Below are 12,087 nucleotides of genomic sequence, written 5' to 3'. Positions count from 1 at the left end.
TCTGTCTGTCTGTGTGTCTGTGTGTATGTGTGTGTGTGTGTGTGTGTCTGTGTCTGTGTCTGTGTGCGTGCGTGCGTGGATGGGCAAGACGGACTGAGCTCCCAGCTGCAGAGTTTTGTGTGTAGGGAGGGGCGGGCGCTCTATGTTACTGGCCAATCACAGAGCGTGAAGACAGTCAGTTACCCAATGAGGATTTTCCTTCAGCACGATTACAGATATTTACGAGTTTTACCCGTTTCATGCTCGTATTCATCAAAAATGCTTTATCTGTACTGGATACTCGTCTGAAATGAGTATCCGGCTCATCCCTAGCTGTAACCACCCTGCCCTGCCTCCTCCTCCTTGCTGCCTGCTGGCTGTGATCACAAGCAACAACAGAGTAGTTCCCGCTGCTTCTTCAAAAAACATAGCAAAAAAAAAAAAATCAATAAAACTTGGGATCTTATAGGCGTTGCACTGGGATTTCAGCTGTGGCGGGCCGCCACGGCTACGCCTATGTGAGGGAAACACTGCTTCTGCAATAGTCTTTACTTGGGTGTTGATCATGGATGTATTGCTAGGCTGCAGCTAGTTCAGAATGCTGCAGCCCGTCTTTAGACTGGCACTGGTCGATTTGATCATATCACTCCAGTTGTTGCCTCTGCATTGGATCCCAGTTGAGTTCTGTGCTCAATTTAAGATTTTGGTTCTGGCCTACAAATGTTTAAATGGCCTTGCTCCTAGCTCTTTATCTGGAATTCTAGTGCCATATGAGCCATCTTGTGGATTAAGGTCAGCTGACCTAGTGAGCAGAACTAACTGTCATCACAAGCTGCTGATCTAGCAGCATGATGCTCATTATTATTTTATGGGTTACAGACGAGTGTTGATGCTCTGTGTTTTAATTTATGCAGTGAGCCTTACATTCTCACCTCTTTCCACCCACAGTTTCTTCTTAAAACACCTATTACATTTACTGTTGTGACGCATTTTATCGAGCTTCCTCCGCGCCGTGATTTCATTGTAGGATACGAACTTTACAGCACTCTCACGGAGTAAAGGTTCGGCAGATATGTTTGTTTACATTTTTGCTGCTGCGTGCCTACAGTGTTAGGGAAAGGAAGGGAGGGGCCGATGCGATGCTGCTGTCAGGGTATCTCTAGGATCCACAGTAGCAGCGACGGACGGCTGGTTTGACCGGCTCTGAGAGGCGTTAATCAGAATTTGCGGATAGCGTTTTTTTCCTTCTACCAATCGCATAGTGATGTCTGGACTTAAAAGCAACTCATTAGATTCATAGTTATTTGTTAAAGTACTGCATTACCATAAATAGTAATGTGTTTACCAACATTTGTTATGTATATTACTGATTGCAAATACACCCCTAGGTCTTTTATCTTCTCTTTTTACTGAATATTTATCTTTTATATATTTCTGTTTGGTTCACTGCAGTTTCAAGGAAGAGAGAAGAGACGGATGAGAAACCTCTGCTCTTACATTTCCACAACCATCAAATGAAAGACGGAGGTGTCCCAACCAGCAGCTTGGCTGGGCAGATGACAGCAAAAGTTGGTGGAGGAGCAGAAACTAGCAAGAACCTAGATCTGGACCCTAAAGAAAAAACATCCGATTCTTCAGAGATTGAAGTCAGTGGAGAAGATGAAGATGATGTGAATCTAGACTCTGAGCTTTCAGACTCTGGGCCTGAAACTGGAAACGGAGACCATGGCTGTAATGAGAACAAGTGTTCAGAGTCGGATATCAAGACCGTCATCAAATCATTTAGCTGCCCTGTGTGTGGTATACGGTTCCTCCACAAGTGGTCTCTTCAGGAACATGTGAGAGTGACAAGTCATTCAGCAGTGAAGTCTTCAGAGTGTTCGGTTAATACAAAATGTGTGAAAACAAAATGTGTGAAAGAGAAGCAACATGGAGGCTCATGTAGAAAAGTCCAGAAACAACCAAAAGCTTTTAGTTGTGATGACTGTGGAAAAAGATTTAGCCAAATGTTCAGTTTAACCCGTCATATGAAAGGCCACACCGGGCAGAAGCCTTTTGCCTGTGAGCTCTGTGGACAAAGATTTAGCCGTAAACCTAATTTAAACACACACATGAGAGTCCACAGAGGAGAGAAGCCTTTTGCCTGTGAGCTCTGTGGATACAGATGTACCCATAAGGCTAGTTTAAAGACACACATGAGAGTCCACACAGGAGAGAAGCCTTTTGCCTGTGAGCTCTGTGGGAAAAGATTTAGCCATGAAACTAGTTTAAACGATCACATGAGAGTACACACAGGAGAGAAGCCTTTTGCCTGTGAGCTCTGTGGACAAAGATTTAGCTATAAACATAGTTTAAAAACACACTTGAGAGTCCACACAGGAGAGAAGCCTTTTGCCTGTGAGCTCTGTGGGAAAAGATTTAGCCATGAAACTAGTTTAAACGCTCACATGAGAGTCCACACAGGAGAGAAGCCTTTTGCCTGTGAGCTCTGTGGACAAAGATTTAGCCATAAACATAGTTTAAAAACACACTTGAGAGTCCACACAGGAGAGAAGCCTTTTGCCTGTGAGCTCTGTGGATACAGATGTAACCAAAAGTCACATTTAAACACACACATGAGAGTCCACACAGGAGAGAAGCCTTTTGCCTGTGAGCTCTGTGAATACAGATGTACCCAAAAGGCAAGTTTAAACTGTCACATGAAAGTCCACACAGGAGAGAAGCCTTTTGCCTGTGAGCTGTGTGGACAAAGATTTAGCCAAAAGACAAATTTAAAGAGACATTCGAGCATCCACACATGGCTCGAGGAATTTATTTAACAACAGTACTTCCAAATGTACTATTTAGTTTTTTCACAACCTTAAGTTTAGTCTAGTGCCTCTGCTCAACTATCGTTGATCAAGTCCTTACTCGGCCCTTGAGCCACCTCTTCTTTTGATTTTCTTTTTCAAATCTCCTTTGTTTTTTAAACTCAGACCTTAACCAAACATTTGAGATGTCCATTCATGAATTCTGAATACAAAAAAATATTACTTAAAAACTGAGAAAAAACTGTTATACCATCCTGTATTGAAGAAACAGACAAGACAACAGGCATATGATGATTGTAGTACATAACCCACTGCAATTTAAAGCTGTTAGATACCGGTGGCGTCTGTTTAAACAATTTATCTGTATATAAAACAATAGCATACAATGTTGTAATAACTGCAGCTTAAAAATAATGTGTCCTTATTCATTTGGAGCCCCTAAAGCCGGGCGTACACTGTGCGACTTTTTCACTCGTAGCACTCAGCTTCAGTTCAAACTGTACGACTTCCTCGCAGGGCAGATCTCACGAGTCATGCGCTCACACTGCACGACCCAGTTCTCGGTTGCGACCTGACTGCTCACACTGTACGTCTGGTAGCAACACGTCGGCCCTAAAAATATGCTAAAAATGGCAGTTTTTACTCAACACGTCAGACTTTTTTGTCTTGTTTTGCCTGTTGTCCTTCGGGAGCACTGCAGGAGGACACAGGGATTTGGATGAGTAAACCGAAATAAAGAAAGTAAATCTGTGTTTGTGATCAGTTTAATTTGACATGAACACGACAAACACGCTTTCTTGACAATCTTTGTGAGTAAAAAAAAAACGTGTAGAAACAAAAACGAACAGCGTGTGTTATTAGGGAAATAGCGAGCAAGCGGCGTTGATGCAGGATCGCGCATGCGCCGTGAGCGGTTCTGATCAGTGGCGGCTGGTGAAAAATATTTTTGGTGGGGCTTTGCTATTTTTTTTTAAACAAGCTTGTGCTTTCTGAGCTTTGTGCACAACTTCACTATTTCCTGAATTAAGCACAGCTCTTTTATTTCCTGTCTTACATCATTGGACAATCTGATTAATCCAGGTGTGTCTGACTATTGGCACACTGCCTTGCAGACCAAGGTTGAAAAATACTGCATTAAATTGCACATAAAATAACATGACCATAAATGGTAAATAGGCAATGCAAGAGGCAAGTAACAAAAACATTTTGTTTAATTTTAACATTTGAGTGAACACGAAAAATTATGAGCAGGTCACTGTTACAGTAATGGTAGTAAACACTACTTAGACAAAATGCCAGAAATGTACACTGTTAGGACTTATGGAAAGTGGAAACACTTTCATAGGAAATAATGTCATCAGTATCCTCTTACAAATGTCATATTTCCCACTTTTTGGGACAATAAAACATTTCTGGTTCTCAATCAGATGTTTTTACTTCAAATGTAAAAACATCTCATTGAGAATCAGAAATGTTTTATTGTCCCAAAAGCTGGGAAATTTGTTTGCTGCAGCAGAAGTGTAACAAGTAAAAGGGAATCAGATTGATGTATGTACAAATTTACTTGAAATACACATTTACATGATTAAATATGTATAATAGGTATGTGTGTTGAAATTAGTTTTTACAGTTATTGCACATTAAACAATGTACATGTTATTAAACAAATGTCCCGGTTTGTGGGACAACCAAGGATTTCTGATTCTGATTGTCTTGTTCACAGAAATGTAATGTACAGCTTACCTCTGCACCCAGCTGCTGTTCTCCCTGTCCAAACGTCCTCTGTTTCTTTGCTGGCTGCTGCTGCATTGATGCGCTGCATTCCTCAGTCAGAGAATGAATGGAGTCCCTAATGAGACACAAGTTCCACATCCACATTACTGTGGATCCCAGCCGTTTTGAATAACAAACAGAAAAAGCAAAATAACGCATTAGCGTGATTGCATCCAGCTAGCCAAGCCTTCCTAGTGTACCAATTTCGGGAGAAGCCTCGTGTGTACAGTTTACCCTTCTCCTTGTCCTGCTGGCTTATCTTTACGTCGGGCTGATCTGGTCCAAGCTCTTTGACATTAAGTTTTTCCACCATAGTTCTCCTCTCGAACGGATACTGGAGAAGAGACCGAACTGAATTCAGTGGCTGCTGAGATCCGGTATGCTGGTTGTAGGCTCACTGGCGTCCATGTCTATTACATCTGCGTCACGACCAAAAACGTGCTGGAGTAGTCGAGACTCTCGGAGTTCTACCGAACACCGACGAAAGCCTTTGGCGGTAGCTCTATCGCCCATCATGCTTCTGAAACAACGTCGACGCTGATTGGATACATTCCCATTCCTACCGTTTGATTTTCTTGTCAGCAATTGGCCTGCTGGTTCCGTGCTGTTTGGGCGATTGAAACACAGCCCACAGCCTTTCTGTCGCCTCCACAGCTCGGCTGAGACCAATATAGATATATATATATATATATGATTAGTTTTTGTTACAAAACACACAATTAACTTAGAATATGTGATTATTGTTAATTTTATTTATTTTTTCAAATAAAAATTAAAAACACTGGGGAAAACTGGGAGGGCGGCGCCCTATCGCCCTCTACTGGCCAGCCGCCACTGGTTCTGATACATTTTGGGTCGCAGCTGCTCGCAGCGCCGCATCAACAGTGCGATACCTTCACGAGGGACGAGCGAAATATTAAACACGCCAGAAGTCCGTGCGACCTCACGACTGCTGATCGGCAGCTGGTCACGTAGTGTTAATCGCCTCTCGTAACCCCCTGTACACTACACGACCGCTTGGCGCAAAACTCGCCCCGATGTCGTGGATTCTCGCACGACTGGAAAATCGGCTCAAAAAGTGAAAAAGTCGCACAGTGTACGCCCGGTTTAAGAAGAAATCCCACCGTAAAGGCTGTGGAGAGACAGCTGGGACTGTTGTCAAGAAGTCATAAATTACAAGGCAGCTCTGTGGAGACTCCATTCTCCTACATTAGCATTTTGCTATTCTAAGCAGGCTTAGGAATGTGCCTGTACCAGAGTTGTTAGAGATGCTATTGCAGAGTTATAAGCAGTGGACAGATGCTGGAAATACAGAACCACTTCTGGGCTGCATGGTTCTCCACCAGTGTACCGATGCTTGTATTAACATGGACTAGATTGTAATAAACCGGTTATCTTTTTTAACTCAAACTTTGCCATGATTGAGTCATAGCACTCCAAGAAACAGCTCAGCATGAAAATTAACCACATTCCCTTTATTTCTGATGACACAACTAATCACTGCTGGTGGACAATTAATCACAGACACTTAGCACTTCTGCATGCGTTCTGTATTCAGTGTGAACGAGGCTTCATGCCCTCTCTCAGCGCAGCATCGTGCAGTTGTCCTGATTTTTTCATGTAGTTGTGGTTTAGGCATTTTTTGCCATTATCACTGATAAAAGCTGTGAGTTTATTCATTTGTGAATTAAGCAATACAGATCACAGTCCAATGCTTTTGTTTTGTTTTGATTTTTAAGTAAGATTCAGCAAATGCTGTCGAATCACTGAACCATCATCTGGGAAATGAAATATGAACTGTTTCCAAGTACTGCTGTAATGTGCTTGCATACCACTAGGCAGAAGAAAAAATATTTGTATATAGTGTCCCTCAAGATAAGCTCACAAGGCGCTTTATAAGAACGACAAAACTGAAAAAAAAGACGAACAAAGACCACAATTAAAAAAAATTTTTAAAGGGAAATTTTTAGACTAAAAATGAATCCTGAAAAAGACAAACCTGACAGAGCCAGTAGTGTCAAAAAAACTATTGAGGAAGAATCATGAACAATGTGTGTTTAGATGGTAAATGACAGAGTTCAGAGCGGTTCTGGTTCAGTCCGCTGTTGGATCATCAACACTTGACAGGAGACATGATCGTCTTTTATACAGAATGTCTCGTGTCTTCATCTGTCTAGGGCTGTTATGATGGTTTTGTTTCTGAATCATTTCAACATTAAAGTAGGGCTGCTCAATTAATTGAATTTTAATCATAATTACGATCTGAGGTTTGAACGATTATACAAACAAAACAAGCCGATTATTTGCTCCTCCCTCTTGCGCTGCCCTGAGTTGCAAATTAAGTGCTCCTCCTAGGGTGTTGCCAACTTGGTGACTTTGACGCTATTTCTAACAGCTTCTCTGACCCCCTTCTTGACTTTTCAAATCTTAAAAGTACCTAGCAAACACCTCAGAAACATCTCTGGTAACCCTTAGCTACTTTCTGGATAACTGTCGTTGACATTTCCTGCAGGTTAGCTAAACACTCCGCCTGCGCTCCGGACCGTTCTTCAGGACATTAGGAAAGGGAATGATGTAGTGATGTGTCAGTCACTAAAGAAACGGCTCTCGGAGCCGGCTTCTTGTTGAAGTAACCAGGGTGAGTGACACACACACCCTACCTGCGGACTCCTGAGCCGCTAAAAACGGCTAAATGTGCGCGTGCGGCGCGCTAAACACACGTGCAGCTTGCCACTGATTGCTGTGAGACCGGGTTGGGGGGTGCAGCTGTGGTTGGGACAATTATTACATTAACTGATGGACCTGTAAATTAAGTTTATAAATAAGGTAGAAATAAGTTCCTCACGCTAACTAATCTCTGAGGACACGGCGCTAGTGCACTCTCCTACAGCACCTTGACACGACTCAATAAATGTTATACAACATTTTGTGAACATCAATTTATTTGCATTTATTTGTAATAAATGCCACTGTATAATTCTTGCTGTCAGTATTTGCAAGATATTGGTATTTGGGTCTGTACTGGTTAGACTTAAATGAGTTAAACCAAGGTCTATAGCCCTTGGGTCATAAACTATGAGCTATAAGTATATTGGTCTTTTTATACTGGGAATAAGGAGTTATTTAAGTGATCATCTTGTTTCTTATTTATTTTTGTCCTGATTGTGCCTTGAGCAATTTTATGACTTTTATGTAAAAGAGTTTGTTTGTTATAAACTAGAGAGTTGTTTATTGATAAAAACCTCATCAGACACCAGTATGCAGGCTTACGATACCCTGGTATGAGATGCAACCTGGGGTCTGCAGGTTAGGCGTCCAAGGTGGATGTCTGAGAGTTGAAGTAGCTCTGAAAAGAGCTGTTGTGTCTGTAATCACTTGCAGCGTCGCAGAAAGGTTTTGACTTAAGGTCAAAGGTGATTGTTTCAAAAGAGATGCTTCTTTCCCGATTTGTCCGGTTCGAGGCTCAGTGAGAAACTGAATTACTCGGGAAATAATTCTTGTTTTATTAAACTACTTTGTTATGATTTCTGGCCAAGTCTGGCCAATCAGAAATTGACAAGTTTCTGAGTATTTACCAACATCTCTCAGAAAGCCACGCCCTCCTCAGATACAAAGATGTTTTTAACACTGTGAATGAGAATGTCTTAAAACTCTTGTGTGAGGTGTGTGAGTGTAAACAATGATTAACTTGTTAAAACAAACACATGGTGATTTGTGATATAAATGGATCATTGTAAGAACAATATTCATTTCAAGACTTTAGTGACTGCTTTGGGCCCCACACCACCAGGGGGCCCCCAAGAGCACCAAGATGACATGAGAAAAAATGTTTTAATAACTAACTAATAAAAACTAATATTTCACGTGAAAAAAACATTTTTCTATATTACTTTCTGTAGTGTCAATTGGTTTTATTTTGAAGTGCAGCACATTTTACACGTTTCAAATTTTAAGAACAAAAAATAATCCTAACTTTTTTACTGTAAATTCAGTGTTTGTCTGCTGATGTTTCTTTCAAACAGTTGAATTAATATACCACACTTAAACTAAAAATTAGCATTTTTTTGCTCCAGTAAAGCTAAAATCAACATCCACAATAATAACTTAATGATGTATGAGCTAATTACGAAAGATGCTAACGATGGTGGTCATGTTACACAAATGGTGTAGCCTAGGAATGGTGTTGACTTGTTGGTATGGGGGCCCCAATAGAAACCCTGCTTAGGGCCCCACAAAGGCTTGGGCCTGCCCTGGATGATGTCATCAGTAAATAAATGCATCAGATGAACTTTGTTGTGTTCAGATCACTTTTAAAAGATAATTTTTAATAAATGATGGCAAAAGCAAGAATTGATGTCATTCTTCTCACCAAAACCTTTCAGGCTCATATAAAACGCTGCTTTACAATAGATCAGCATCTTCAGTCAGAACCAGGAGAACAGACTCTTAACCCTTTAACACTTACGGTAAAATTAGTAACACCATCACTAACACGTGGGGTGAAAATCGCCATTTTTTTCCCCACACTTTAAACCCTGCGGCCAGTATGATGGTGTGGGTAATGTACTGCAGTTTTCCCTGGATGGTAATCAAGAATGTCTTGTATTCCTGATTTAATTTCCGGTGCCTGTCTCTCTGACATCTTGTTGGCAGATTTCAGTTGATTTAGACAGGTTTCAGCAGAAAATCCCACACTGACCTTTAGGGAAAAGCCTAAATATAATTATTATGAATATTGCATTACAAGTGGTGAAATGATTGAGCAGTGTGTCATGAAATAATCGGTGATTCTTCAAAAAGACTTTTAGTTTTTCATTTCATTGTGACTCGTTTATCACACGCTGTTACGACCAGTGGTTGGTAAACATGAAGGACACATATCACAGAGGCATGTGCAGGTTGGTGAAATTCAAACAGTTTTTATTATAAATACAGATTTAAAAAAACAAAGCTCCAATTCTAAAAGTTCAATGAATAACAGTAAATAACAGTGTTAAAAAGGCTCGTGGTTACATGATTAAAATGGGGATTCTCAATTAAAACACATCTCAAAAGCTCTCAAACATACCAACACAAAGGTCCACTGACCATACGGAGCTAAGAGGGAGCCAGCACTCGGGTCCCTCGTCTGTTTTAAAATTCTACAAGTACTCTTACGTTCACCTATTAAAACGTCTGGACTAAAACCCTTAAAACAGTAATGGAGCCAACAGTGAGACGTGGATGGATCCGGCCTCCTCTGTTGTGTTCTACTTGAACTAGAAGACACGGGACAACTGTGTGCCGTGAACTGGAGCTCAACCTTGTATTCACACTCCCCTCTCCCACACACTAACACACCCCACAGTCCTGACGTGTCCACTGGCAGCAACCAAACAACATCAGCTGAGGCAAGATGACTCAGGTAAGGGCAAAGAAATCAAATGCAAACGAGTCCCTGTGGCAAGTCCACCCTATAAGACCTGAGTGAGTAATGTTTTTGGTTCAGAATACCTGGTGTCTTCACATCTGTCGCACACACCTGATCATCACGCAACACTTCACTTAGCAGCTTTGCCCGATGGCGTCTGTTGTAGTTTTGTGCATTGTACGTCCTCTTGTCCTCCTCTCTTTGCACAAGCATTGGCTGGTCAGGCAGCACAGGATCCAACAGTGAAGAAACACTACTTGGTATGTATACTGTATGTTGTATGTTACACTTCACACATTCTTCATTGCAGTTACACAAATGATTTACAGCAAGTTACAAAATGTGGACTTTCTGCTCTAATGATTTTGCACCATTTAATCCAGCACATTTAGAGAATAACTAATTCAATCCTTTGTTTGTTTGTTTGTTTGTTTGTCCTTCCCACATGCACAAATCAGAAAATGCAATTGCACAAAACTGCTGATGTGAGTCACAAATGCTGCAAGAAACCCGATCAAACAGAGACAGAGAGCCGGAGGAGGATCCCGGCAGAGTGAACATCGGGTTGTGGCTTGTGCTCCGGATTTGCGTTGGCTGAGGGGGTTGTTCGGGTGGTCGGCCGACGGTCTGTATGGACGCGGTAAGACGGTGGCCCGACTTCACTCTGCATCTGCCTCATTTGTGGCGATGGATGGGGAAGAAGGGAGCGGTAAAGGCTAATCTGACCATTCATTAGGCTGGGTCGGGGGCTGGTAAGAGAGACCGTGGGGGAAGCAGTGATGCTTTGGACGCAGATTGGGATGCGCAGGTGAAGATGCACAGGCTTCAGGAGGGCAGCTTTGAGGTCTTCATCAGGGCGGAGGCAGGTGTGTGTTTTGCAACCTCTAACCCATTCGCTGAGACCAGGGAGCTGTGTGCGGTGATAGGGGATGTTCTTGATGCTATGGTTATGTTTAGTGGGCTGTTGACAGTGGTATGTTGGACGAAGGCCCAGGGCCTCAAAGCGCTGAAACTGGAGGTGTTTGTGGGGGCGGGACTGTTACTGAATTGCGTTCTGGTGCTTTGGATAAGGAGGTGGTATACGGTGTTGGGGTTATTAGGAGCGAATAATTCGTAAGCTTCAACTTACTTTTGGATTCTTCAATAAATTCTGTAAATATGGGAATATTTACTGATTTATTAATTAATTAAGATATTCTTAGATATACGGGGCACCATTCCCCTTCAACCGGGGAAAAATTGAATCCAAAACTCTTATCAGTCTTTCTTGAAGTTCGTAGAATCCTTGGAGCAGAGACTTCTCTTCGACAAAACAAAGCTACTGGAGACGAAAATCTGAATTTTATAACGTTTAATTAACAATTGGTCAAATGAATAAACAGTGGCATAAATGAATAATAACCATGTGATATAATTGAAAGGATGTATATTCAAAATAATGTTCAAGGTGTTTTGTGTGTATGTATGTATGAATGGGGTCCTTTGTTTTCACAAAGGAGTAGTGTGTGTGTGCGTGTGTATGGATTCAAAATGGAGTCTTGAATACAAGATGGCTGACCCCTTTGTCTGGCTAAAGTGTGGGTGGCAACTTGCACTTTAACTTCCAAAGCACTTAGAATCAGTAGTAACTTAACCTTAAATCACTCAAAACATTTCAAAGGATCATGCAACAACACAAAAGATTAATCACAAGTTAATATCTTTTAGTTTATCAGCCTGGCCATGGCCGAAACATTTAAAGATACCAAAAAATGATTAATAAGCAGTTTATTCTTTCAAAATGACCCGAAGGACGAATTGGGAGCGAAAGAGGAAAACACGAAGCTACTTTTTAAGCAATAGCGCGGTTTTATTGCTTATTCTGGACTATAGAGGAAACGGGAGAAGAAAAGGAGAGAGAGAAATGAGTTTTCTGATCACCAGAACAGCAAGGCGTCCCTCACTGTTTTGATTTGACGGTTCTCCGTGTTTCTCCGCAGTTTCCGTCGGTTTGATGCTTTCTCCGTTGTTTGGCGTTCTCCGTGAGTGTTTCTCCACGGGCTGGACACAAAGAGAACGAAGTTTCTTTTGTGCTGAGTTTGACAACTTACAGCGTCTCTGAGAGCTGGATGGAGT

At 41.7% G+C, this 12,087-nt stretch overlaps 1 protein-coding gene across 1 annotated transcript in view; it reads left to right on the top strand.

The window, feature by feature from the left end:
* LOC107373531 (gastrula zinc finger protein XlCGF57.1-like) overlaps positions 1–5,966 on the top strand; it is a 47,004-nt gene extending 41,038 nt beyond the window's left edge. Inside the window, exon 4 of the mRNA XM_070548220.1 lies at positions 1,432–5,966. Within this exon, the coding sequence (XP_070404321.1) occupies positions 1,432–2,798 (1,367 nt within the window). The 3' untranslated portion in view covers positions 2,799–5,966. The remainder of the gene's footprint in view (positions 1–1,431) is intronic.
* The last annotated feature ends 6,121 nt before the right edge of the window (positions 5,967–12,087 follow it).

The sequence above is a fragment of the Nothobranchius furzeri genome, chromosome 2 (genome assembly GCF_043380555.1).
Source record: "Nothobranchius furzeri strain GRZ-AD chromosome 2, NfurGRZ-RIMD1, whole genome shotgun sequence".
In the NCBI taxonomy this organism is placed as follows: domain Eukaryota; kingdom Metazoa; phylum Chordata; class Actinopteri; order Cyprinodontiformes; family Nothobranchiidae; genus Nothobranchius; species Nothobranchius furzeri.
Note: the sequence above shows the minus strand (reverse complement) of the source record. Positions and strands in the feature narration are given on the sequence as shown.